This window comes from Drosophila montana, unplaced genomic scaffold (genome assembly GCF_035044405.1).
Source record: "Drosophila montana isolate Dmon_TW-CO22-7 unplaced genomic scaffold, ASM3504440v1 contig_203_1, whole genome shotgun sequence".
Classification (NCBI taxonomy): Eukaryota; Metazoa; Arthropoda; class Insecta; order Diptera; family Drosophilidae; genus Drosophila; species Drosophila montana.
Window position 1 is genome coordinate 865888 of NW_026996956.1, and position 27570 is coordinate 893457.

A 27570-nucleotide genomic window follows, 5' to 3' on the forward strand; every position below is an offset into this window, starting at 1 on the left:
ACTTTTTTCATGGGTAGGTATATAGAAGGGGGTTGCTAGATTTACTACGGGAAATTATTAATATATATACATATAGCATTAGATCCGTATAATCGTTTTAAATGTTTTGGATGGATTTATTTTCTATAACATTTTAGACTCCAGCCATAGAAGAACTATTCAAATAAGACGAGAATAAAGAACAGTCCTAGGTAGATGAGCTTTCGAAGTAACTTAGTAATACAGAGAACTGAACTGAGCGTTAGGTGAGCCTATGTTCCAAGCTTTAAGTCTCAATCTTTTATAGGCTTTGAGATAAACTCGTTAATATCAATGAGAACAGGAGTATAAATACAGGGGAAGAGGCTATTAAAACTAAGAAATATACACATAAACAAAAAATGGGACAAAACCTTTAGAAATAGAATTGCTAATTAATATTGTACAGAATACAGAATAGAGTACAAACAATATAGAATTGATTGCGTTTTCACTGATATTATTAATATACATATTATTATTTTTATATTTAACATACTTTCAAATGTCTTACTTCTTGGATTTGTGCTTAAATATATTTTATCAATTGATATTTGAATGCTATTTAAAATAAACTGATGAACACATAATCCAAAAGGGGATATTGCTGCTACTCCTACCTCGATCGCCTCTTAATTCGACCACCGGCGCTGCTCAAGCTGCAGATGCTCTCCCTATCGGAATAGCCGGAACCGCGGTTCTGCGACAGATTACGCAAGTTCTCGTTGGTAAACAAAGATGTAAAGTTATTCGGATTGCTGTTGCCGACACTCTGCGGTTGGGCTTCTGAATGAGCGCGAGTACTTTTCAAGTTGTACAAAGGAGCGCCGTACTTGAGGAAATTTTCAGTTTTCATTTTACACACAAATGGCGAGGCCAACCATGGGGGGCACAAAGAAATCCAATAACAACAAAAACTGGGTCTTGAGCGGGTCGGGGCAAGTCTTAAAACTTTGTTGCAATTTGTTCTGCAATTTGACTGGCATGCAATGGATAAGTGCAAGGGAGGAAGGCACTTGTGGTATGCACTTCCTTCCGCTTGGCGGTTATGCTTTAATTGTTTCTTTGAGCAGGCGTCAAGATGCGGTTAAGGAGCGGGCGCGACGGGCCACGACAGGAAGACAGGACGACAGGACGACAGGACGTTGAAACCCGTTGAAGTTAAACTGAAACGGCTGCATTCGTAAGTCAAAGCTTTTATAGACTCGGTATTGCAACACAATCCCCTGACTTAATATAGGTAGGCAGGCAACGACCCCCAAACTATGTTTATGTATATATAGTTTAGTGTGCTTTTAATGTGTTTGGTGCCATGGCGTTCCCAGTCAGAAATTCCACAGCATAATGTTAACATTTGTGCAAATGCAATGGCTTCCAGTGGCGGCACGCCCAAGGGGCCAAGGGACACCAATCCCAAGTGACCTTTGTGGCTGACGCCGCTGCTCGGCAATTCCGCGGTGCGTCTGTTTGATCGATAGCTGAAATGGAAATGGACGTTTGTCGCCACCAAAATGTATTGAAAGCACGCTCAGACATTTGTGCCAATATTTGGATGTATCATTGCTACCCTCAAGCCCTGCCCCGGTTGTTCAACTCGCCCGAAACGGGGCCAAAAACATTTCTAGCCCCACCAAAAAGAAGTAGTGTTTTGCTCGAGAGTACCCTACCAAGAGATACCCTAAGCCTAGCGCGGATCTGCAGTTAGAAGCTTTTGAAGCTTCTTTTATACTCACCCAAAAAAAATCGTTTGTCTAAATCGCTAAATTTTGCAGATTTAAAAAAAAAGGTCTTTTAATTAGAAAAAATTTGACTAAAATTTAAATACTTAGAAAAATTGTCAACTTTAAAGACAATTTTTTCTACTTTCAGAAAATATTTTTGCGTTTTAGAAAAAAAATTTTAATATTTTAAAAACTTTTGTATGTAATAGAAAACTTTTACTGCTTTAACGAACAAGGAATTGGTTTTATAAATATTGTTTAACTTTTTGTTATTTAAATAGGACGAATGAGGAGAGGAACAGGGCTTTAGGCCCGAATTCAAAGGGAATATTTAGAATAATAAGGCAAAAGTGGGCTGTTTTTTTGTTGCTGTGCCTTTTCTTCCCATAGCCTCACACTATGGGAACTGGGGGAACGCGGGGAAGGATTCAAAAAGTGATATATACGAGAGAGCACATACAAAATTTAGGGGTTCCAGCACAAACACACTTCGAGTTATCGATTTTAATACATCTTATAGTCACTGAGATGGACTCGTTCACACAGTCACACAGTCAGACAGACGGACACGGCGAGATCGAGTCAGTTCGTCGTCCTAATCAAGAATATATATACCCTGTGATCTGAGATGCCTCCTTCAGCCTGTAGCATGCATTTGCTCAAAGCCTATATACCCTGTTTACCCAATGCGTTCAATGTATACAAAAAAAAAGCACAAAAGACCAGTGCATATTTTTAGGGTTTCTGCGAGTGGTTTATAAATACTCGCGAGTTGCCATTGACAGTAGCACTTGCCGCTGTCTGTTCTTTATTGTATAATCAGAATATTGACAAGCTGGCCAAAAATCATTTGCTAAACGCTCACAAATTAGTGCCTTCAACTAGATTAACGTTAATGTTTATGTTATACTTAAAGGTATAAGTCCGGTAGAAGTCCCAACAAGGCCAAATGGTTAGACCGTATTCCTTTATTATTGTTATCATTAATTATAATATTATTTTTATTTATATATGATTATTCATTTATTTTATTATTATTATCATGTTTATATTTATATTTAATTTATTTTTAATTAATTAAGAAGCTAAATTTCGAAAGGCCAATTAAGTATGTTAACAGTATTTTTGAATATCAATTTTTCAGAATTTTTAATTGCTATTTTTTCAATTAGGCAATTAATATATTTAACTTTAATTATAATAAACAAGTGTTTAGCACAGAGCAAAATGCAAATTAACTCTAATTCATTTTTTTATAAAAGCAAAAACTGTAGATATTTGTCTTAAAATGAGATGAACCCAAGTGGTATTGAGTGTTAAAAAGTATTCCCTGTACTAATTTGTGGCGCGGTGAGCACAATAACCACAGGGGCACAGGCACATGTGGAAGCGCCCGGGCTGCCAACAATTGATCTAGAGATCGCAACAGTAACTTATGAGCAAATCACAGACACTTAATAGCTCAAATAACTCAGGCTGAGAGAGTGCCAGCTACCAGGACCAACTGTGGCCGAGCCGGAGTCCAGCTCCAGCTGAGTCGGGCCCAGCGCGCGCGCAATCAATCAATGCAATCTGTGTTATCATGAATAATTTCCTAGAGGGCATATTTGGGGCTGTAATTGTGAGTATAAGTCTGGAGCGGAGAAACCCTTTTGCTGTTGCCCGACTACGCTTGTGTTGGTTGCATCATTATCAGCTTCTTGCGATTTAATTACCACAAGACAACAATGCAAGGCCTAGAAAAAAAATATATATTAACCCTCTAAGATAAACGCATAATTCCGTATTCCCGTCCCGATGTGAATATCTGCAAGACAATTCATAAACATAAACAGTGACTAGCATATATACGTGTGCGAGTGTGTGTGTGTGTGTGTGTGTAAGTGTTATCGATCGTGGTCAATGTTGTTGGCAACAGCAAATGGCCCGGACTTAAGACCTGGTCAGATCCAGGCCCAGTCCAAGTCCAAGTGGAAGCCCTCGGGGCGCTCTCAGCAATTTTCATTGCTGCCGCTGCCGTTGCTGCTGCTGCTGCCGTTGTCGTGGCCATGGCTCTGGCTCGGCAGTGGCTGTGTCTGTGTCTGTGGCTTTGTATGTTGTGCTCTGATCGTTGTCGCGATCTGCTGCCTTGGCTGACTCTGGCTGTGAGTTGCTCTGATTCTGCAACCAAGCCAAGCCAACAATGTCGACGTCGTCGTTGCTGCAACTATTTACAACACTGCATTCCTGCGCCGCAGTCATTCAAGAAGCCAAAGCCGATGCCAGAGCCAGAGTCAGAGCCAGAGCCGTGGTCTGAACTTGTTTTATGCCACTTTAGCTTATATGTGTGTGTGTGCGGTTGAGCGCGCGCTCCTTCAACAAATGCTGCCCAAGCTGCCTGCCTTATAAATGCTGTAATAAGCCCACAACAACAACCTCAACAACAAAAATAACAACAACAGCATCGAATGTACGCTCGAAACATGTTTATGAAAAGAAAGAAATTCCATTGCTAACAAAAGCAAAGCGAGCGACTGATCGGTGGGAGAGGCGTACACTGCGCATGCTCGCATGTAATCCAACTCGCAGAGTACACACACACGCACACACAGACACATTTACATATTGATTTGTGCTCTCTTTTCCAACTGTTGCCATTCCATTGTATTTGTTGGCACTGAGCACTATAACAATTTTATACCTATCTTTTTACTCACACGTATATGATCAGCACTGTTATTCTCTTCTGCCCTCTCGGTCTCTGTCTCTCTCGCTCACTTTCGAATAACTGATTCTCTTTGAGTATGACAGCCTGTGGGGATATTTATTAATACCATGGTGAAATGACTAAGCTAACTTAGTGGCCAGCTCAAACGGGTGACCACTGCAAAAGTAGCACAGAATTTTCACCAGGCGATCCCAGTTAAGGGAGCAGCATCTATGGGAAATATCTGACATACTGAAAACATAAATAAAATAATAATATACATTTTAATGTTGACCAGACAAAAAAAAAACCAAATATGTAGTAAGATGTACCTAAATAAATTTCGATTAATTATTTCTCTATTTATTGGTATTAACTATAAATATAAAATTGTCTAATGAATTAAACTAGCAGTAGTAAAACAATAACTGAACCGGCGTTCTGTCGCGTGTTAGCTCAGACATCTTAGACTCATTTTGGTTGACTATAGTCAGAAAAGGTAGGAAATTTCAAATCGTATTCATTCATAAGTCATTAGGCACCAAGATGTCTACTTCTGCCCATTTTTGCTTGATAGTAGGTTTTATTCGAGAGGTTATCACCCTCGCAATTCAAGAGGTAAGAATATTGCTATACCATTAAAGTTCTATTAAAGTTCTGTTGCTAAAAGAATAGCTAAATGACGTACTCATCGAGGAGGGTAACATTGAAAACATTGTAGATCCAGGAGAGCTGTTAAATTTTAGCATCTCAACAATGCAACGTTATCATATTTAAAGATAGTTGGTAAACTATTTAAAATAATTCTTAAAGATTTAGAAGAACCAGCAAACATAGGATGGAATAACCTTCCGATCAGAAGAGTTATACAGTACATTTAGAGCCGGTGTCATTTGATTAACTTCTATAATTTAAATAAACATATGTACAATAAAATTGTCCTCTGCCTTATATATCTCGCAAGCAAATGAAATACATTGGATGTACAGACTAGACATGGAAAATTATTATGTAGCATAATTAATATTAAAACAAAAAAAAGAAACACCACGGCGAAGAATAAATTCCTTTATATACTGATTTTTAGATATAATAGCAGCTTTAAGGACTGAGTTTGGTGAAGTAATAAAAACTAAAATTAATTTCGTAAAAAAAAAAAATTATTTTTCGACAGATACTACCTATATAATAAAATTTTGTTTATATATAAAAAGCATTCATACATTGAAAAATATTCCACTGTTCGATCCCAAGACTCCTATATGATATAGTGGCACGATCTAGCTGGTTGTGCGACATATATATATGACTTCGTAGAGTCGAAAATGTCTCCTTCAATGCGTTACACAATTCACGACAACATTATACTACACTCTACGGGGTACGGTTTCCCATATCAACAATTCACTATGGTATGACTGATATAATATCTTTATGGTTATGGTTAGCGCAAATAATTTTTCCTTTTGCCTACTTTAAATAAATAAATTCAAAATAATTATAGAGAAGTACAATATTTATACTTTATTCACAACCTGCAAGAGATGTCCGTCTGCACAATTCAGCAAAATAATGTTTAACGGTTTAATGTGCTGGGCATGCCCATTAGGACTAGAGACAAGATAGTCACAGGCAAACTGTTGAAGACCTATCCCAAAGATGAAGCCAACACTTGCGGTCACACCCACCCACAAATTACAAAAATCGATTCATCATACAGTCACCGTTTGAAAGTCACTGCCTTGAGGTCACAGTTTTTGAATCCAAAACCAATACACAATAGAACTCTTTTCTTATATTATTATTATTATTACAATTATTTATAAGAATCCTTGTTTTAAATTAATGAATATACAAAAATCACATGCACATATATAAATATTTCTTCTTTTCAATAATTAAAGTGGAATTTTTACCAAACCATTTCAATGCCGCAAGTTTGTTGTCCAAGTCTTTTGTTTTTACTGGCAACGCCGGCCAATAAAGAGTGACGCAGTCGTCCAAGGTAAAATCTCTTTATCTCTTCTGTGCTCACTTACTCTCTCTGATCACATAAGCAAAGAGCAGCCACTCACACACATAGACACATACACACCATGTTCACCATGGTCGCCGCTGAAAGAGGGACGCGCTGGCCGCACGCTCAGTTGCCATTTACCTGTTGCCGTGCGCTGTAATTCGTCCAGTGTCGTTGCGGATGAAACTGAATCTTGAGGCGCCGCATTACGTTGCGTGCCTGGCCTGCGCGTGTGTGTGAGTGAGTGTCAAGTAGTGCGTCCGTGCAGTGGTGTGCTGGTGCTCAAAGCAAAGGCAGCAAAAAAAAGTTAACATAAAGCAAAGTAAAAGAGCCACAGTGAAAGATACGTGCACACACACACACACGAGCCCAACTTGCAATAAAAATAAAGTAGAGAAAAGTTGTGTGAAATTGAATAGCAAAAGGAAATTAAAACACATGCACATATATGTGTACACATATATAATAAGGAATTTAATGGAGCCGCAAAAACTGCCAAATAATGAAAAGATGTGCGATGCATAAATGAAAAGTAAACGAGTGACGTGTATAAAAAAGGTAGCAAACTGCTATTTATTAAATTGCAATTCAAATTCAGGTTTTCTCTCTTACTCTGTGTGTCTCTCACAATCTTCGCTCTCTTTGCCTCCATCTTTTATGTTTTTGTGTGGCTTCAGTAAACGCAAAAAATTCTTAAGCTCTTTTTTGTGTTTTTTTTTTTATGCTGTATGCCCGTAAAATTGTAAAGATATAATTGTAGCCACACGGATATCCTAGACTGGCCTTAACTTGCTAAATTATTACGCATCTGCCCCAAAGCCTTTGCAATGGGCTGCGACTGTGCAACAGTCTTAAACCAGTTGCAAAGTTGTCACATTAAAATCACACCTTCGAAGAAATATTTATTGTTGTTGTTGTTGTTTATTTTTTGTCTTTTCTGCTGCTGCTGTTGCGACTGTTGTGGTTTTCTATATATGCACCACTTTGCCCATAACTCGTTCGCGGTCTCACAGATACACACACACACGCACACACACAAGTACACTCTGGCTGCCTGGCAATTTCGCATGCAAATTTTACGTAAAGGAAGTCAGACAGCCTCAGCATTTGCTGCTGCAGCAACTGGTTGATCTGCATAGACGCCCATTATAAGTAACAGGCTGCATGCTGATTTTTTATATTTTTTTTTTTTGCTTTCATAACTGGTACACACACACACTCACTGTGATATGAGCGAAATATGTTATAAACATTAAGGCAGCTAGGCAATGCTAGTTAGTTTCTCATTACCGGCCATTTATTCAGCCAGACATAGGATATGATTATTGCCATTTAATTTCATTTTATAATACTCATAGGCTATGTGATCAGACGCAGCAAATGTACATAAATTACATCCCAATTGGTACAGCGACTTTCCCGTCTTTTCCCTTTCTAGCAAAATGCAAATGTTCGAGTATTTACTATTCTCTAGCTATATATGTATATGAATACACAGTAAAAAATGTTGTTTCGATTTTATTTCATTCTTGAATTTGAAATCTTTGAAAATCTGAAATTGCTTACATTTGATACAACAAGCAGTCAATTCCATGGTATACAGTTAATTATAATTAATTAGGTTTTACAAATTCGACTTAACAATTTCCAATATTGTTGATTTAAATAAAAATAGGTGTAAAATCGCCAATCGGATTTTTAACCCTATTGTATTATTCAAAAACTTCCAAGATTCCAAATTAATTGAAATTCTATTTTTATTTCAATATTTTTGAGAGTAAAGTTTATTACACAAAATTTAATATATAAAATAAACCAAGAATTAAAACAAATTTTAATTTTAATTTACTTATACCTTACACAAAATTTAATATATAAAATAAATCAAGAATTAAAACAAATTTTAATTTTAATTTACTTATCGCTCATATATTATCAATTAAATCAAATTATCAATTAATTTAAATTTCAAATAAATTAAAAACAGACCATTTCATAGCCTACTCCGCTTTAATATTTGAAAATATTTATTATTATTTTAACTTATTTAAAGTTTATTTTTAATTTACATTGTGTATTCAATACCTTCTCCATTTCAAAACCAAAGACAATATTTCAAATATCAGCACCAAAATGGTTTCAAGATGTTAACAATTTTTTTACTGTGCATTGGTGTGCATGTGTATTTGCGCACCCCATGCTGTTCCATATGGCACATGTGTGTGTACCAAATGTTTTCAATACTGTTAACGTTATTCGAATGCCTGCCGGGTATCCGCTGTGTTCAGCCAGCAACGCGGAAAACATATGAGCTTCAAAAGGTTAAATGTTAATAAATTGTTAATTTGATATCTGTCAATGATTTGACATAACATTATGACATTTGGGCAAAGCACTTTCCATGCCAAACGTCATTATATCAATATTTCCCCGTCATCTGCAGCAACAACAACAAGAAGCAAGTGCTTGCTTTCTGTTGCCATTTGGTCGCTTTCCAAATGTCCCTGGCTAAACAAAAGACTTAGGCGACAAACTTGATCGGCTCACAAAAATATCATAGGCCAAAGATTTGCCCGCCTGGCGGGACCAGCCATTTTATGCATTTACCAACAATTTAAAGTATTTAAAAAAAATGTCAACATATGCGCATTGCAATGACAAGCCAGCCAGCAGCCGGCCAGCCAGTCGCTACTTTGCCAACAGTCCGTTCCAGTCCAGTCAGCCATGGCCCGCAGCCTCAATCAAAGCAATGCCTCCCCCACCGTCCCCCGCTCGTACGGGCTATCAAAGCCAAAAAGCTTTCAAGCCAAAAGCAGCCGACAACATCGACAACGACGCCGCCACAGACATGGAAAAGCAGCGCCTCGATTTTATGAGATTTTCAACAATCTTTCAAATATTGCTGTTGGGTATGATAACTATGCCATCCAGTTTGCAAATTGATGTCTGCCAAATTAGTATAATGAGCTGACGTTTTATTTGTGTTTAAGTATTATTCTTAAAAACGCTTCAATCTTGTGGCATATTTTCTTCTTTGTATGCCTCTTGTTATTAAAGGGATTATTAATAAAAGTATTCAAAGAGTTACAGGTTGTGTTTTATATATTATACCGACAACAAAAATATTCGTATATATCTTATTATTTTAGGCCAAGCCATGACTTTACAGATTACTCTTATACATATATAATGAAAATGTTAGTATCATATTATATAATAATAATATTTTCCATTAAATTTACACATTCAGAAATCTTGAAATAGCCATCAATATGAAAAGAGATGTAGAGTGACATAATCGTAATTTTTATTGTTTGCTTTTGTTCAGTTTTCAATCTTTACTCACAGTATCAATCGAATAGAATGGACTTATTCCATTAAGCACATGTATATTCTGATAAGTTTTGAATATTTGGTTCCTTTTATGAAGGTTGCGAACCGGTTTTCAGCCGAACCGGTTTGAGCCCTGCATTTCTACTTAATTTGTTCGTTAAACCGAATCTTATACCAAACCAGTTGCCCAAAAAAACCAAGCCGAAACCCGAACCGAAATTTAATTTGTAAGAAAACTAGTTTTTTTTTTCAAATAAAAAACATTTGACATCCCTTAGCGGGAACCTTTTACATAATGCAAAAGTATTTTAAGTATAATATTTTCAGTAGAGCGGGCCATTATAAGTTGAAAATTGAATTGTTGATTGAGAAGTTGATTGCAGCCCTGAAACGAACGACTAAAAATTGTATCTTGGATTTGCAGCGCTGATTTTATTAGATAATGAATCCCTGTCAAGGAAATGTTGTATGGTTTTTAATTTCAGACTTAGTCTTTATAAGAATGAGCTTGTTTAGTTTTTTTTAGTATTAGTATCATTTGTATCAGAATAAAGTTTTTACATATTGTGCACGATTCGATAAAATAAACAAACAAAATTTTAACGGATATGCATTACGGAAAAAATTAGAAAAAAAATGATAGAGTAACACGCGCTTCGTTGTAAGCCATCTGTTGTATTGACTTTATTGTCTACAATTTTGTTGTATGACTTTTTTATATACATACAATATATGATTTCCAAGCGCTTGCAACGGCGCAATAAGCAATAGTAAAATGCAATGCGATGTGTTTTTTACTATTTTTCTATATTTTTTCTGTTGTTGCCAGCATTGGCAAGAGACGGAGTCTGAGATGGTCCGAGCCCGAGCCATCGACAAAGCCATAACCAAAGCCACAGCCAGAGCTAGAGCCAGAGCCCAGAGAGTTGCAGTGTAGTTTTGCAGCTCTCACGGCCACAAGCGACAGTTTTGTATTAGAAACGGCAACTTGTAGCTGCAGCTAGTTACGGGCTTGATGACTACTGAGATGTCGATGGGGGGAGAGCGGGCGACGAGCGGCTGGCGGGTAGCGAAGGTAGCTGGAATGTTGTCGTTGCTAGTTGGCAATGTTGCCAAGTGACTGACATAGTTGTTGTTGTAGTTGTTGCAGTTGTTGTTGCTTTTGTAACAGCAGGATTTGTTGTTGTTGCCGTGGCTTTTGTTCTTGTTCTGGGCAACTGCCGCCTGAACTTTAAGTTTTAATTTGTAGAACCACACAATTTATGTGTGGCATATTAGAAAAAAGAGTGTTACGAGAAAAGTCACCCTATGCGGGCGTTGTTGCATGCGGGCAGCCAGCAGGAGATACAAAGATACAGATAACCTGTTGCCGTTGCTGCCCCTCAGCATCTAAATCTCTGTTGCATGTGTATGTGTGTGAAGCAGAAATCAGACAAAACTGTTCTTTACATTTGTTTTTTATCCGTTTTTTACATTTTTTGAACCTGTTGAAAATGGATGAAAAGGGTATATTGGTTATGGCAAACGTATGCAACATGCAACGGAAAGCATTGCCCATAGGCAAAGAGGGTATCATTTATTTTCGGAATTTCCTTCCTTTTTCATCACAACGTTAAGTTTTACAGCTTAACTGGAGCTAGATAACCCAAACATAGTATTTAGGTTCTCGTATTGTACATATATACACACTAGCGGGTATTGCCCGGCTTTGCCCGTGGAACGTTTTGTGCTAAAGATTTTAGATATTACCTTTCCACTAAGTATGCGCCCGCGAAAAATGGAAATCTACTCATCTTAATTTTCTTTACTTCTCTTCTATTTAAAAATATGTTTTAAGTGCATCGAATAAAGAACCAAGTGTTGGAATCAACGGTTTTCGCCCATGTTTGTCTTGCGGTGAGAACCTTTCATTTATTAAACATTTGACCCGAATTTGCCATCTCAGAGCGTATCAAAGAAATTCTCATATATATATTTAAAAATAAATTGAATCCAAATCCAAAAATTTTCAAACGTTTGAATTTTCAAACGGTGGAATTTCCCAAAACCCCGTCTTAACGTGCACCGTCATCACATAAGGTAACTAGAGTGAAAATTTCAGCTTCCTAGCACTTAGTCAGTCAGTCAGTCAGCCAGTCAGTCAGCCAGTCAGTCAGCCAGTCAGTCAGCCAGTCAGTCAGTCAGTCAGGACAAACATTTTTTAAATAGTAGAGAGATTAAGAATATATTACTTTTTGGAAACTACTCCTATTAAAGAACAAGTTTTTTAAGATAAAGCCTTGCAATTTGGTATATAGCCACAATTGGGTACCATATTTAGGATCTTCAATTTTTATGAAGATCGGAATACAAATAACGAAGTTAATCAAGAATGCATTATCCAAACATAGTGTGTAGTAACGAGAAGAAGAAACACAGCCACTTGCGACGCATGCTTATGTGAGATTCTGGAGTATCTCCTGGTCGACTTACCTGTTTTTTTTGTGTGTGTCTTTACTCTTCACTTGCTCATCAGGCTGGCGGCTTCTGCTTCTTTCTTACTTTCTTTCGCTCTGTCGCGCTTTAATGAAATGTAATTTGAAAAATTGCGCGCGGCAAATTGTTGGCTTGTTGAAGTCAGCTCGTTGTCGTCATCGTTAGAATTTCAAATATTTTGTCTTAATTAAAATTTTAGTGTCAGGCGATCTCTCTCTTCCTCTCTTTCTGTCTGTATCATCTTATGTCTAACTGCTTCGCATGCTGTGCAAAAGTCGGGCAAATCTTTTAAATAAATTAGCGCTGTCGTTTCGTTCGTCAAGCATTTGTCGCGTTTGCATTTAGTCGACATTTTTATTGGATTAAGTTTGGCCTGGATTTATGCGCTGTCTTGGATTAGATGCGCCATCATTCACGTCCGCAGTTCTTGTGGTTGTTGTTTTTGCTGTTGCTGTCGCACAGCATGTAATTTGCGGTAAGTCTGCTTCTTGTTGTTTCTTTTGGGCTTGTTGTGATTTATTTTGTTTTGTTGGACATTGCATTTTGGGTTAAGTGGCGTTTATGCACAGTTGACTGTTGCGCCTGTCGCTTTGTTGGAAATTTAGGTCATTAAACAAAAGACTTAAGCAACGAACTGGTTCGTCTGCTTTGACTTTGCATTGGAATTTGAATTATTCCCCCAGCAAATAGCAGCAAACAAGACAGCAGCAAAGACACAGAGAGAGAACAAGAGAGAGAGAGAGAGAGAGAGAGAGAAAATCGTAACTATTTTCCATTGATTAATGACAGGTAAATATCATCCATTGGTCTCGCGATGCTGTGTGTAAGGGAGGAAACCATTGCGAGGCACAAATGCTGGCAAAGGGCATTCGCCCCATGGTCTTCATGGTTCATTATATAAGCATCGGTTTAATTAGTTGGGCTAAAGATTTTTTTTGCATGTTTTTAATGAATCTGCCGACACAAAGTGAAATTTAAATCGAGATAATGATAAAATGCTACAGAATCATTAAAGAAATATTCTCAATTGGTGGTCAAAAGTGGGGTATTACAAATCATAATGATACCGAGAGAAAGTTTCAAATTGTGTAGATTTCGAAAAAATTAAAATATTAAATAATAAACATTTAAAGCTAAAACTTGATCTCGAATAAACAGAAGTGTAATTGACACATAATCAATTTATCCGACACGGAATTATTAATTATTTAATTATTTAAGGTAATAATCATGTTAATAGGAATATTTTTGAATCTATAAATATTCATATAATATATATATATATAAATAGAGTATACATACTTTCTATCTTCTCTGCGACTCATTTAGACTTTCTCAGACCTTCTTCTAATGAGCTATTCACAGGCAGTCATCTTCAAATTGTTTTGGCCGTCTATAAATCAATCTAAATAAACAATTTCCATATTTTGTAAGTTTATTTCACACATTCCAAAATCCGCTTCGAGCCCAATTTCGCACTCTTTCTAGACGTTAACTGTGTCAAAGCCTCGACAACTTTCAATAATTTGTATGCCCATTTACATAAAGCCGCCACAGAGTTTGTTCAAACAAAATTATAAGCCAAGAAACTTATATTTATCATATCTTCCGCTCACAAATATACAAAATAAATAAAATACAAAATAAAAATATATATTTAGATTCATGTTAATATTTAAGCCAGCAGCTATTTTATTATACATAATATTTCATGAAATGCTATGAATATTAATTTTAAAATAAAATAAAAGCCCACTTGCTCTATATACGACCATGTTTCTAATAAAATTCTGTCTATAGATTTATAAATAATTTATAAACAAACACCTTACCACGATTTGTGGGTATCTAAAATTAGATTTTATATGCAATCATTTAACAAAATAAATATATTAAACTTTAATGACATAGAGGCACATTTATAATTAAAACAAATCGCATTCTCTGCTAGATATTATAGAAAAATTGCAAAAAGAGCGACGTTTCGACGCTCGACTCAGCAGCTGCACCCACTTTTTGTTTGGCTGCAAGAAATATTTCTTGTTTCTCAAAAACTTGTCAGCGCCACCCACTTTCTGTCCACTTCAGATGTGTGTGTGTGTTTGTATATGTGTGTGTGCGTGTTTGCATGTGTGTGTGTGTGTGTGTGTAGGAGTCCATTTGCCTGGCAATTATCGGGCGGGGCACTGACAGAGCCGCAAAAGCGGCAACTGCAATATTTTGCTAAATCAAAATTGACACTATGCAAAAAGCCAACCCACGGAGCGCAAATTGCAACACGGTAGCCACACACACACACACACAAGTACTCATACAGACACAAATACTCACACACACACTCTCGCACATACACTCGTCCACATAGTTGATTGTCGGGCCAGACTGGGGCCAGGCGCTCAGCGTGCCAAGCCATAGAGGCCAAAAGGTGCCCCTAGCCGGGCTCCATTGGCATGTGTGTTGTTGTTGTTGTTGTTGTTGTAATTGTTGTTTTGTGGCGCCAAGTAATTTCTGTGTTAGCGTTAGATTTCAGCCATGTGCAGACAACGAACACTACACACAAACAGCAAGCACAGCAGTTATTAGATTTTACACACCGCACAGTGGGTCAGATATATATCAAATATGATATCAATTATAAATTCAATAATTCAATATAGAAAGTATACAATGTGTTAAAAACCTATTAAATGTGTTTTAATTATAGGAAATTACTCAATCAATCTCTCTCAATCTCAATCTCTCAATTTTATATAATATATCTTATTATTTCAAATCCTAGTTAAAGTCGAAAACTTATTATATAATATTAGCAGCAATGGAATAAAATATTAAAAAATAATTCAATAGTCTTAGTTTCTTGAATTTATTATTATAACTCTATTCATTCGTCAAGATAAATTACACGAATTGGGGAAACAAGCCCGATTAGCACCGCACCACTGTGCGGTGGTGTCAGTATAAATGTGAATCACTCTGGTTGCTGCACCAGCGTGGCCACCACCGTTGTGACATTTGTTCATTAAGCATATTAAATAATTAGTACTTGTTGTTGTCATATTTTATGTGCTTGCTGCTCGTTGAGCCCGCCGAGAGGCTTGGCATCAAGGACCAGTTTTCAATGGCCAACTCAAGTGTTGGCCTTTTGGCTTCGGCAAAATATGTGGCTTAATTGAATAGCCAGCGACTAGCCCCGCTCATATGGTGATCCATACTTTAAAAAAAGACAACAAATGGGATGCCTGATTTATAAGTTCACCCAAATTTGTAACTAACGTGCAAGTAAAGCTTCTGATGCATTCCATTTAATTTTAAAAAATAAATGGACATCTTAACTTATTCTATTCTAGTACCCGATTTCTCTCATGTCACTTACACAACCTTCATCCGTTTCCTCATAACACACCAACACTGTGAATGGATCCAATATATGAAAGTACGCATTCTTATCGTTAATATACTAAATTAACTAAATCTCAATTGACTTGTAACTTTTTTATATTTATATATATTTTGTTCAAGAAAAATTAACGCAGATCTTTACTTAACTTTATTTATAACGCGAATATCTTTCATTAACCCAATTAATCCATTAATCCAACCAATGTAAATGGGCTCAGTTTATCAAAGAACATTAATTCATCGAAATTATTTAATTACTTAAATCTTAATTATCGCTTTCGTGACTGTTAATTAATAATACAAATAGTTTTAAGATTTAAAATGAAGTGCATATTTTTATAAATCTCAAATACCATATGTGATAAACGAACGAAGAAGGATTATAGAAAAATTAAATCGAATTTCATAAAATAATAATTATGCCCTACAAAAATAATTGATGCTATAAATAAGTTATTATCTTAATGGCATTTTTCCCTAGAATCAAAATGAAAAATTGTATAAGTAATGATAATTTAGTAAACTTAAAATAGGACTTTTCACAACCTGTTGCATTTTTTTTACTTTTTTATTTTCTGCGCATATCTACCAGAAATTCATTAAAGTACATTTGTAAAAGTACATTGTAAATTGACTTTTAAAAAAACATATTCAATATTCATCAACACCATCATCAAATTTATCATAATCATCATGGTAATCGCACAATGATAATTTAAAGATTACTTTGATTTACGCACTGTCAAAACTAACAAATAGTTTCGCTGTGAAAATCAAAGTAAAGAGTAAAAGTTGGACATGTGTAAGCGATAGCCCCTTAAAGGAATGAATAAATATGTATCTTGTGGCTGTAAGTGACAAATAACAAATGTAAATTTATGCAAATTGTATGTTGTGTGTTGGGGAATAGGCTATTTGACACTTTTGTCCTCACGCAACTGATTTGGTTATTAATTATCTCTTCTGCCAACTATTTTTGAATTATGGAAAGCAAATACCAAAAAGATCTCTCAGTATGGAGTCAAGTGGCTGTCGTGGCGGCGGCTGTGCCTCTGGGCCTTTTCCTTGGCTCTATTGAATACGTTTTTTCTTTTTCTCTGCCTTTTTTTTTGTTTTTGCTTTGAACCAGTTGAGCGACATTCCATTTGAGGCGCGACAGGCGGCGTCCATTTGGGGGAGATGCTAAGATTAATCAGCTGCCATAAGCCAAATGACAAGACATATTTTTGTATATTTTTTATATATATTTTTTTTTTTGGACTTGTCTCGATTGCTCAGTTCTTTTGGCCTTTCAAATGCGGCCTAGTGTTATTATTGTTATAATGTTTATTTATGGCAAAGCAAGAAAAAAAATTAATTTCAAATTTGATTACAATAAAAATAAAGCCACACACACACCTCAGATCCGAGATCGAGCCACTTGTAAGCAGCATTTGATTTACGCGTCCCAAAGTGTGCCCAAAACAGCCTCTCTAGGAAGGCAAATGAAAGACCCATCGCAGTCCCCGCAGCTCTCCAGGTGTGTGCGTGTGTGTGTGTGTGTGTGTGCCGTGACGGCCCAACCCAAAATGCCAACCAATACTTAAGCAGTTTTAACCATAGTCAACAGCAAGAATAAATTCAAATAAATTTATTGTTTTCTATTTAGATATTTGTCTGTATGTAAGCAAATTATGCAAAGCTGCCTCTAAACAAATATTATAGAGACAAGCGGGACTAAAGTGGCGCATGGTTATGTTTATGGCTGTTCCCTGGTTCTATTTGCTGAATTGGGTTACTTTCAACATCATTTTTTAAGGTCTTAGGTTACACCAACAACAATACAAACAATGCCAGCAGCAGCCGACTTTCAGGCCAGGCCCAGCTGCAGATGGCCACGGTCTAAGATTAGAACAGCCCACGCCTGGCCTGTGATTAGGTTTCCAATGTTCCGAGAGACACTTCAAATTGTTTTTTTGCCAAAAAAAAAATAAAAACAAAATAAATAAATAATAAAAGTAGTTGTATATTTAAGCTGTGGCTAATGAATGGAGCACGAGCCGAGACTGAGGCTCCCATATTTCGTTGACGGCAAGGGAAATATGACAGCATACGTGTGTCTGAAAAGTCAACCAACATAAAAACCTAAATTGAAAAGGGAAAAAACAAGAAGATTAAATACCCCTGGGTAAAAGACCCATTTTCCGTGCAAGCACTTATTTTTCGATGCTCATAAGAATTTGCTCATATTTCAGGAACGTGGTAAGACTCGTACATGACAAGTTTGGTCAAGATGTCTTTCAGTTGTTTATAAAACAAATTAAGTTTCGATCAATATTTTCTACACATTTATACGATAAAGTAGTTCAATCAAGACAGTTTGCCTGGAAACAGACAGATAATATAAACACTTAATGGGATCGGAGATTTCTTTTAAGCATATTTATGCGTTGCACATTTCAAGGCCAAATTATAATACCTTCCATAATAGTACAAAAAAAAACTCAACTGTACAATTGATAAAAGGCGTGGGCGTACTGCTTATTAACTTTTAAAATATTAACAATTTCAGCCAAATAAATATAAGACTGGCGCCGCATTTAAATAGCTAATCATGTTAGATACATCTCTGCTCTCTGACGTGGGCTCAACAAAGATTTTAGCTAGCAACATAAATTGGCTAGAATTTAGCTTTGAATTATCTCAAAGGTCAAATGCGATCCACTCAAAGGTGTGGCACGCAGAGAGAAAAAATATATTTGCAAATAGGTGGGCACATACGCATACAAAATATGAGTCGGAGGAAACCTACTTTGAACTGCCCACACAGCCGGTGCACAGTCCATTCCCATGGCCAATGAAGCCAACGACTGGCGAGGCTCAGGCTAAATATAATTTATATATACTTCTATTATTATTTATTTTACTTGTCTTTTATGACTATCAATGACCCAAATTCCATTGCTCGATTGCGCATCCACGCAATTACTCCGCGTATAAAATGAACATTGCCAATTTTACAGCATTTAAATTCATATAGACATATATGACAATAGTTTTAGAAGCTTTCGGGATTACTGAATGGGTTTTTAGCTCTACAACTTTAAAAATATATATTATGTAGAATTGTGCACAGAGTCAATCAGTCAGTGAGTATGTCAGTACTTCATTCAATCAATAAGTCATTCAATCAGTACGTCAGTCAGTAAGTTAATCATTCAGTCAGTCAGCCAGACAATCAGTTAGGCAGACAGTAAGCAGTAAAGTCAGTCAGTCAGTTAGGCAGTCAGTCAGTTAGTCAGTTAGTCAGTAAGTCAGTCAATCCTTCAGTGCGTCACGCAGTCAGTTAGGTTCGGTTCAAGTTTTGTTTTGGATACTAGTTTCAACTCTGGTTTAAAGTACAAATCAAACTGTCACTCCGGGGTCAAATCGGTTCGGTACAAAACCGAATTACATCCTTGGTCTTCAAGATGCATTCATAAAATACTCCGAATTTTGTTTATTTTTCTAATGCAGTTTAAATAACAATATATTCATTTTAATTAAGAACGTGTTATTTATCTTCGCCTTTGCAGACTTCTGGCCTTAAAGCGATAGTCGCTGTATAAAAGACAATAAATAATACAAAACGTACCGAAAACAAAAATATGTCGCACAAGACGAGCACACGACGTGCCACAGATCTGGAGTGTCCGCTGGCTTCGCTTGGACGGACCAGCAATGGGGTGCGGGATCAGCTGGCGGCAGCCCACTACCATCATCCGCATCCGTTGAGCTCCAGTCCGTTAGACCCGCAAGCCTATAAGATGTCGCGCAAATCACCAAATCTGGGCCACAATGTTAACGACACTGTCGCCAACGGGGAGCTATATCCACTGGCCTCGCGCAGCTCCACGCCACACAGCGACCAGCAGACGCCATCGGCAGCGGCCACTACGGCCGCTGTGCTGCACATGGTGCAGCAGAAGGCGGCCACATTCGAGCTGCGTGGCCGGCACACGCGGCATGATCAGTCCAGCTATGGCGCACACTCTACCGCGTCTGTGGGCCGCCATGCGCAAACGAAGAAATCCCCGGAACTACAGGCGATGCCTGCACCGGCAACCAGAACCAATGCTCCTGTGCCGCAGCCGCGCAACTTTCTCACACTGGACTGGCTGCATGGCAATAGCGCGGACACCGAAGACTCCAGCGACAATAACGCTGGAGGTGCTGCCAACGGCGGTAGAAGACGCGGACAAGCCCAAGGCGGACGCTGCAGTGTGCCCACGGTGCTGGGCAATGGCAACAGTGCCCAGTATCTGCTGGACAAGAAGATGGAGTCTCTGTATCTGGGCAATGCGCTGCGTGCCCTGCCACTGGGCGCCGAGGCCAGCCAGTACCAAAACGAGCGTTACTACCTGGAGGACTACAGCAGCGGGAGCGGCAACGAGCGATTGCCAGGTGAGTACACATGGAGAAGTATTAATTCCTACAGCTAAATCCTATGGCTTGAAGCGCGTATACTTATGGCAAATTCAGTTTCTTGACAGTTATTGGAAATAAGGGGGAAAACAAAATGAATATACTTTTCAGTTTATCTCATGAAAAAAATAAACACCATGAGCTCCGATGAATGGTAAATTATGTAAAATATTATTAGTATCGAACTTAATATGTATACATGAAAGGGTATTTAAGAATATACCATACATTTTCTAATTGATCTGTTTATATTCAGTTTAATTTCATAACCCCGTTTTTATTTAGGTTATAGAACTTAGGTTTTAAAAAACGTTAAATTATTATTCTTACATAAATTAATAATAATAAATTTGAATTGTAACAAAACGTAAAGTTAGCCGCTTGAACATAAAACCCTGAATGTGAGCAACTTTCTGGGATGCCCAACTGATTCTTTTAACCAAGCAACTTTTAGCTACAAAATTTTATCGTTTTCATGATATAGCCTCAAATATAGGAACAACATTTTTATCAACATTAGTTCACATAGGCTATTATATCATATATCATATAGGAAGTCTTGTCATATTATTGCAAGGGTATTTAATATTCAGCACCTCGATGGTAATGTTACCGATACTTATCCTTTAAATAACAGTTACAAAAAGTATTTAAAAAAATTAGAACTCTGTCTTTGCTTCGCTACAAGCGAAACCAAAAATTCTCACAAAGTTCTAATTCTCTTAATTTATCTTTGTAGAACGTCTGCATCATCCGCGTAACTCCAGTCCCAGTGAGACGAGTGGCTCGGATCGTTATTTGCTAAATCGCAGCACCAACTCGCCCGCCAATGCCTTCCAGCTGGACCATCACCACACCAAAGTCCAAAGTCTCTCCGATGGCCTGTGCAATATGGGTCGTTTTTCACCTAGCCTGGACCAAGGATATGCCACGCTGGTGTCGCCTTCGCCCACTGGCCATCATCCGAGCACCACGGGTGGCATTGTTGTGTGCAACAATCCCAAAAATAGCAGCCCTAGCGTGGTCAGCGGTGGTGTCATTACCAGCAGTACTCCCGCTACAACTCCGCGGCGTGGATTGACCAGCAGCAGCAGCGGCACGGTCAATGGCACAGCCATTGGGCCGCCACCCTGGAACCGTAAAGGTCCCTATCGCTGCGGACCCTACTTTGACCGCCTGCCCGATGAGGCCGTTGTGCGCATTTTCAGCTGGCTAGATAGCTGCGAGCTGTGCAATGTGGCGCGCGTCTGTCGACGATTCGAGCAGCTCGCCTGGCGTCCGTTACTCTGGAAGTGCATCACGTTGCGCGGAGAGCATCTGAATGGTGACAAGACGCTGAAGATGATCTTCCGCCAGCTGTGCGGACAGAGCTGCAATGGCGCCTGCCCGGAGGTGGAACGCGTTATGCTCGCCGATGGCTGTCGCATTTCAGACAAAGGTCTGCAGTTGCTCACGCGTCGCTGTCCCGAACTGACGCATCTGCAGCTGCAGACTTGCGAGGGCGTGTCCAATCAGGCGCTGGTCGAGGCGCTCACCAAGTGTACCAATCTACAGCATCTAGATGTGACGGGTGAGTTGGAGCTTATAAAATATTATTTTAATTTTGAATGCGACTGATATTGTTACCCCAACGCAAACAGGCTGTAGTCAGGTGAGCAGCATAAGTCCGAATCCCCACATGGAGCCGCCGCGTCGTCTACTGCTGCAATATCTGGACCTGACCGATTGCATGGCCATCGATGACATGGGCCTTAAAATTGTGGTCAAAAATTGTCCACAGCTGGTGTATTTGTATCTGCGCCGCTGCATTCAAATTACAGGTAACACATTGGTAGCCAGAATCATAATTGAATGATATAACAGTTCAATAATTCCATGATGTAGATGCGGGTCTGAAGTTTGTGCCCAGCTTTTGTGTCTCGCTGAAGGAGCTGAGCGTCTCGGACTGCGTCAACATTACGGACTTTGGTCTGTATGAGCTAGCCAAGCTGGGCGCCGCCTTGCGCTATCTATCTGTGGCCAAATGCGAGAGAGTCTCTGATGCGGGCCTGAAGGTCATTGCACGCCGGTGCTACAAGCTGCGCTATTTGAATGCGCGCGGCTGCGAGGCAGTCAGCGATGATTCCATCACAGTGCTGGCTCGCTCCTGCCCCCGCCTGCGCGCCCTTGACATTGGCAAGTGCGATGTGAGCGATGCGGGTCTGCGCGCGCTCGCCGAGAGTTGCCCGAACCTAAAAAAGCTCAGCCTACGCAATTGTGATATGATTACGGACCGTGGCGTACAATGCATAGCCTATTACTGTCGCGGACTGCAGCAGCTTAACATACAGGACTGCCAGATATCCATCGAGGGCTATCGGGCGGTCAAGAAGTACTGCAAGCGCTGCATCATTGAGCATACCAATCCAGGTTTCTGTTGAGGGATCCCAAGCTGAAGCTGGTACACGTTAAAGCAAAGAGGCAGGCCATATGAGCAAAGATGTTCTAAACAAAATAAATACATGCACACACACACACACACAAAATGTTAATTGTTAGTTGTAGTTGTTATTTTGTAAATACATACTTAAGCAGCTTCTGTATATATGGCTGGAGAGGATTAGCATAGGCCATAGAGCATTTTGCTAGCATTTAAGTAGCGCGGCTTTTAGACTAATTCTTGCATAATAAATTATTTCATATAACCCCCTAAGTCTCCAGATAACTATACATGTTGGGCATCATTTCTGGCACATGCTTCAGTATAAAACGAGGACGCACGTCTATTATGTTGCGGTAATTCTTGTTCGTCGTGGCAATAGTGGCCTTTACATCAGAACCGAGTTTAGCGGGCTCCAGCCAATTCATGCGCATCTTGACGGGTTTGATTCGGAACTTGGTGGAATGGGATTGTTTCACATATTTGATTATTGACTGCAAATCATGGATATCACTAATGACGTGCAGCGTCTTTTTATTGATCCGATCCAGTCCACGCTCAAGTCTCTCCAACCGTTGCATGTCCTTTCCGTGCCAATACCGCAGCCAATCGACATGGAGACCTGCGGAGGTACCAAAGTATTTGGGCAGCTTTACCAACAACTCCATCAGCCTGATGCGATTTAATAGCGAACTGGAAGGCAGTTGCATCTTCATTCTGCGTAGTCTTTCCTTTTTTTTGTGACTCAGCTTTAGTTTTTTTGAGTGCAACAATTTGTCCAGTTGATAGCGCAAATGATCCATCATTTCAATTTTCTCAGCATATTTTTGACCCTCCTGAGCAATGTTGAACTTTATATCCGTGTGTTTGATCAATAACCGATGGATCTGGTGGCTTAAGTGCGTCGCTTTCACCTGCCCATTATGTTGTTGATGGACAAGCTTCTTGTAGTTTTTCTGCCATTGACCCGTTATTGGTTTAACCATTTTTTTTTTAGTTTTGATTTCTACTATTTCTATTTCAATTTCATTGCAAATGTTGATCAAAAAGATTTTAAATTTCGAATAACTAATATCGGGTCTTTTTTATCGACGGTCCACCACAGCTCATGGACGGTCACACTAAACTTCACTGGCTAACAAGCTGTACAAAGCCAGTGCTACCCATCACAAGGCATACAGCTGATTTAGCTTGCTATGCGTGCCGAGTCTGGTTAGAGGTTAGGTACGTTGTATAATGACAAGCACGTAGATTTGTTTAACTTGCTTATTAGTGTAGAGCTAACTTCACTTGCGAGATTTGACGACAAACTATTGTAACCGTAGGAGACATGGCAAAATACATTGCTCAAATTATAGTGCTGGGTGGTCAGGCAATAGGACGCGCTTTTGCCAAGGCGTTGAAGCAAGAAATAGCCGCATCGCAGGAGGCTGCCAAACGTGCCGGTGGCGGTAGGCAAGGGGATCAGAGTGCCGAGTCGAACCTTCGTACGGGTATGTGAAAGTGTTTTTAAAACAGCCGCTTCCAGCAATAACATTGTTGTATTCAGGTATGACCCTGGAGGAGGCCAAGCAAATTTTAAACGTTGAGGACCTTAAGAGCGTGGACTGCATTGTCAAAAACTATGAGCATCTATTTAACGTCAATGATCGTGCAAAAGGCGGCTCATTTTATCTGCAATCCAAAGTCTTCCGCGCCAAGGAGCGTCTGGATCACGAGATAAAAGCACAGGAGCAGCATCAAAAACCAAAACACGAGCATCAATCGGAAGAAGCGCCCCAAAGCAGAGCAAGGCAGAGTAGTTAAGAAACTTGTGTGCTTTCTACCTCCGTATAAAATTAGCTTTAGTTTTAAATTGATTAAACTAGATTCTAAGTAGCAATGCAACGTTTTTTTTGTTGCGTGTAAATAGATACAAACAACCATTTAGCACATTATAACGAGGTTTTTAATATTGCTAAGAATCAGCTGTTTGGTGTATGACAGCCCTGTATGTTGCTACGCAAGGTTGACTGCGCCGAACAGCTGGTGCTTGGCAGCACTGGAAGGCACACAAAGACAAGATCGAAACTAAATGCTACGTTGTTATTAAATATACGTATTTATTTTTTGTGCGTACAATTAGACGTGTCAATTTTTTGTTTTATTTGCGCAACCCAAGTAGCACTAAGGACGCAAAACAGCTGGCACATGCGCGAAAATACACAGAAATTCCAGTACAAAGCAAACGCTGAAATCAACCACCAGCAAAGTCAACGACAACGGCTTTCCATCAGTGGAGGTAACATTCATAGCATCGTTCTTGGAGCTCTGACTTTTATGTACGAGAGAGCACACACCAGACAACGGTATTTGAGAAAAGAAAATTCCGCTGCTCAGTCAGTTTTCAGAGGACCTTCGACACAGGCAGCCGAAAATTCCAGTTTCGCTCGTTTAACCAGGCAGACAACAGACAAAAATCAGAAAAAAGAAACTTTCTGAAGTGGTAATTTACTACGTTACGTTATAAAATTATAAAGTCGGAGGCGTGAACAAATATCGATTTAGCGCGACATTTTTAAAGTGCCAATAATAATTTTGACAGTTAACCGCAGTGTACTTACATAGTTTAATTTATTTGCCTATTTATTGATTTTCCTCGCCTCTGGCAATAGTTTAACTTGCCCTGCAGTTAATTTTTATTGTTTTTCATTTTACAGCGTGCTAACATAATTAACTGTAAAAAAGCAAACAAATTTACATAACTTACCAGTTAAAAGTGAAACTACATTGATGCAAAAGAAAAACCTATTACAAAATTTCTGCCAAGTGTAATAAAAGTCAAGCGAAAGAAGGGGAAACAGCAGCAACGTTTGCAGAATACGACAAGAGAGTCAATTGAAGCAAGCGAGAGGCAGCGAGAGAGGGAGAGAGACAGAATAGAGAGCGACCGAAAGTAACAACACCCCACAAACAAGCGCCCGCTTTGTGCACGTTTGCACGTTTCTGCCTTCTGAGTTTTTGTCGTCGCTTCGACTTCGGCATCGGCTTCGTGTGGCAATCGTTTTGTGTGTACACGACGACACCAGGCTAATCCTTTAGAGCGAAAGCAGGCAAAAAGCACACAAAATACAACACAACAAAGAAGCGAAACATGTTTTCGGGTCTAACAAATCAATTCACCTCGCTGGTGGGCGCAGTCAAGGGCGGCGCAGGCGATGAGGATGTACCAGTGCCTACAGCCGATGCTGCCGGTGGCGCTGCAACCACATCTTCAGCAGAGGTGGTGGCCACATCAGCGGAACAGGAAGCTGCAGCCGCTGCCAGCGGCGAGCAGGGACTCGAAGGCGAGGAGGGTGCCAAGAGGTAAGTTAACTAAGTTTCTATCGCCTAGATTGACGAATTTATCTCTCGCATTCTTTTTATAACCGATAAGCGTTCTACGTGTGTGCTTATCTCTTGCCAGCTGCCATTCAATGCCAATGCATGTTATCTGCCAGCACCACATATATACATGCTGTGCTAACATCTATAACCCATTGGCATTTTACCTTTCGAAGCGCTTCGTACTTTGAGCCACTGCAAAGACCCACGGGGGTCTTTTAGGGGCCAATTTTATGGCGTGCCAATTTGACCTTGCAATTTGTACCTTTTAGCATTCTGCCAACCTTTTTTACTCCCCGCACCCCTCCGTTTGCTTATAGCTTATAAGCTTCACCATATTTGGATTTGGTGTCTGGAATTGACTCTCGTTTCGTGACTAAACACATAATTGCTTTAACTGCAAGCAAATAGCTGATCAATTTGTAATATACATATTGCATTTGGTGCAAAAGTTGATTTTTTGTTTTTTCCCACAAATTTGATGGCTCTTAACGGCAAATGGTTCTGCAGAATAATTCTGGCATTTTGAGCAATATATTATTCATATGGAGCCCATTTAAAAAGATCTAAGAAATAAACAAATTATATCTAGAAAAAGGATAAATATTTTTTCATAATCTCTTACGGCCTTCATTGATTTGCACGGCAATTCTATTTTGCAAAAACCTCAAAACTTGCATCGGCATTTTCAATGCAATCAAAACATCCAGTTTTGAAGCAAAATTTGGTCTGTTCATAAACTTTTGCATGCAAATTACGCTTGCAAATAAATTATTCCAATTGTATAAACGAATACAATAATTAAAATTCAACTTTATTTCAACTTGTAAATATATTTGTAGATTTGTAAAATTGAACATAAATGGTTTTTTTAAAGGCCTTATTCAAAGATTTATTCACTTTTAATAAAATAAAAAAAACGCAATAAATTGCTTTTCAGAAAGCTTAAAATCAAAACCACATCTTTAACGCGAATGTTCAAGAACGTAATTAAACGTAATTTCTACTAATTCAAAAAAAAAAATAATAATTTATAGATTTTTTATATTTAAGAAAAATCTCCTAAATCTTGTGTTTATTTGTATTTCAAAAGATTCATTCTTCCTATATGAATCTTTAGACTTATACTAAAGATTCATATAAGATTCACATAAGCAAGTCTAATTTGCATGAAGTCCGCTCTTATACTCTGCTTTTCATCTTGCTATTTTCATATATATATATATTTTTAATATTATTGAGTATTAATTGATTGTATTGATATAGTCAAAAATATATTAACCGAAATCCACTTACCATTTGATTAAGCATGAATTGATAAACCTTCTCGAACTATATATGAATTATATATATTATTGCGGCCTAAAAACATTGAAAATGGCAAAATGTTAACAAATATGTGTTAGAGAATATGACAGTTAGAGACTTTAAATTGAAACTTAAGTCCTCCTAGAGCATTATTACTTTTATTTTCAATTATGATTATCTCTACCTGTATTTTTTTACACCCCAGATCTAATAGAAGCTAGAGACACAAATTTTAGTATCTAGGGTTTCGTGTAGAATACTTTACCGACCCAGGATTTTTCACTATTCTGATGAACTCCCTCGTTTCAGCACAAAATAAAAAAATGACATATTTACTAAAATATAACCATTTTCAATATTTACGTAAATTTGAATGCGAATTTTAAGC

The 27570-nt window shown here is 38.4% G+C and overlaps 4 protein-coding genes and 1 long non-coding RNA gene across 20 annotated transcripts in view; 3 read left to right on the top strand and 2 right to left on the bottom strand.

Annotated features, from left to right (window-relative positions):
- The first annotated feature begins 6618 nt into the window (after nucleotides 1-6618).
- Fbxl7 (F-box and leucine-rich repeat protein 7) lies at nucleotides 6619-22784 on the top strand. The gene is made up of 5 exons (XM_064679696.1): nucleotides 6619-7000; nucleotides 19204-20071; nucleotides 20832-21662; nucleotides 21733-21912; nucleotides 21977-22784. Exons 2-5 carry the CDS (start codon nucleotides 19276-19278, stop codon nucleotides 22510-22512), a joined length of 2343 nt encoding a protein of 780 aa, XP_064535766.1. The 5' UTR covers nucleotides 6619-7000; nucleotides 19204-19275; the 3' UTR covers nucleotides 22513-22784.
- LOC135426469 (uncharacterized) lies at nucleotides 16453-17552 on the bottom strand. Its single transcript, XR_010435902.1, has 2 exons — nucleotides 17046-17552; nucleotides 16453-16951 (listed from the first exon to the last, which is right to left on the bottom strand). It is a non-coding gene; the product is annotated as an uncharacterized LOC135426469 (long non-coding RNA).
- Nucleotides 20658-23735, bottom strand: LOC135426562 (uncharacterized). Its single transcript, XM_064679714.1, has 3 exons — nucleotides 22659-23735; nucleotides 21719-22576; nucleotides 20658-21649 (listed from the first exon to the last, which is right to left on the bottom strand). The coding sequence occupies exon 1, from the start codon at nucleotides 23495-23497 to the stop codon at nucleotides 22781-22783; it is 717 nt and encodes a 238-aa protein (XP_064535784.1). The 5' UTR covers nucleotides 23498-23735; the 3' UTR covers nucleotides 20658-21649; nucleotides 21719-22576; nucleotides 22659-22780.
- Nucleotides 23736-23841: 106 nt separating this feature from the next.
- Nucleotides 23842-24632, top strand: blp (mitochondrial import inner membrane translocase subunit Tim16). Its single transcript, XM_064679715.1, has 2 exons — nucleotides 23842-24004; nucleotides 24061-24632. Exons 1-2 carry the CDS (start codon nucleotides 23842-23844, stop codon nucleotides 24315-24317), a joined length of 420 nt encoding a protein of 139 aa, XP_064535785.1. The 3' UTR covers nucleotides 24318-24632.
- Nucleotides 24633-24649: 17 nt separating this feature from the next.
- Nucleotides 24650-27570, top strand: part of Sap47 (Synapse-associated protein 47kD) — a 36910-nt gene continuing 33989 nt past the window's right edge. For 14 of the 16 annotated variants that reach the window (XM_064679703.1, XM_064679709.1, XM_064679700.1 and 11 more), the window contains exon 1: nucleotides 25346-25856. In XM_064679703.1, the coding sequence (XP_064535773.1) occupies nucleotides 25645-25856 (212 nt within the window). In that variant the 5' untranslated portion in view covers nucleotides 25346-25644. Of the gene's footprint in view, nucleotides 24860-25210; nucleotides 25857-27570 lie in introns of those variants that run through there. The other 2 variants (XM_064679698.1, XM_064679697.1) reach the window with 2 other exon arrangements.

What these genes read in the sequence shown, in the direction of transcription:
- LOC135426562 (XM_064679714.1), bottom strand. Translation starts at nt 23,497, where the DNA reads ATGGTTAAACCAATAACGGGTCAATGGCAGAAAAACTACAAGAAGCTT.
- blp (XM_064679715.1), top strand. Translation starts at nt 23,842, where the DNA reads ATGGCAAAATACATTGCTCAAATTATAGTGCTGGGTGGTCAGGCAATA. An exon ending in CGAGTCGAACCTTCGTACGG is followed by an intron (nt 24,005 to 24,060) that starts GTATGTGAAAGT and finishes TGTTGTATTCAG; the next exon opens with GTATGACCCTGGAGGAGGCC.
- Fbxl7 (XM_064679696.1), top strand. Translation starts at nt 19,276, where the DNA reads ATGTCGCACAAGACGAGCACACGACGTGCCACAGATCTGGAGTGTCCG. An exon ending in CGGCAACGAGCGATTGCCAG is followed by an intron (nt 20,072 to 20,831) that starts GTGAGTACACAT and finishes TTATCTTTGTAG; the next exon opens with AACGTCTGCATCATCCGCGT. An exon ending in ACAGCATCTAGATGTGACGG is followed by an intron (nt 21,663 to 21,732) that starts GTGAGTTGGAGC and finishes CAACGCAAACAG; the next exon opens with GCTGTAGTCAGGTGAGCAGC.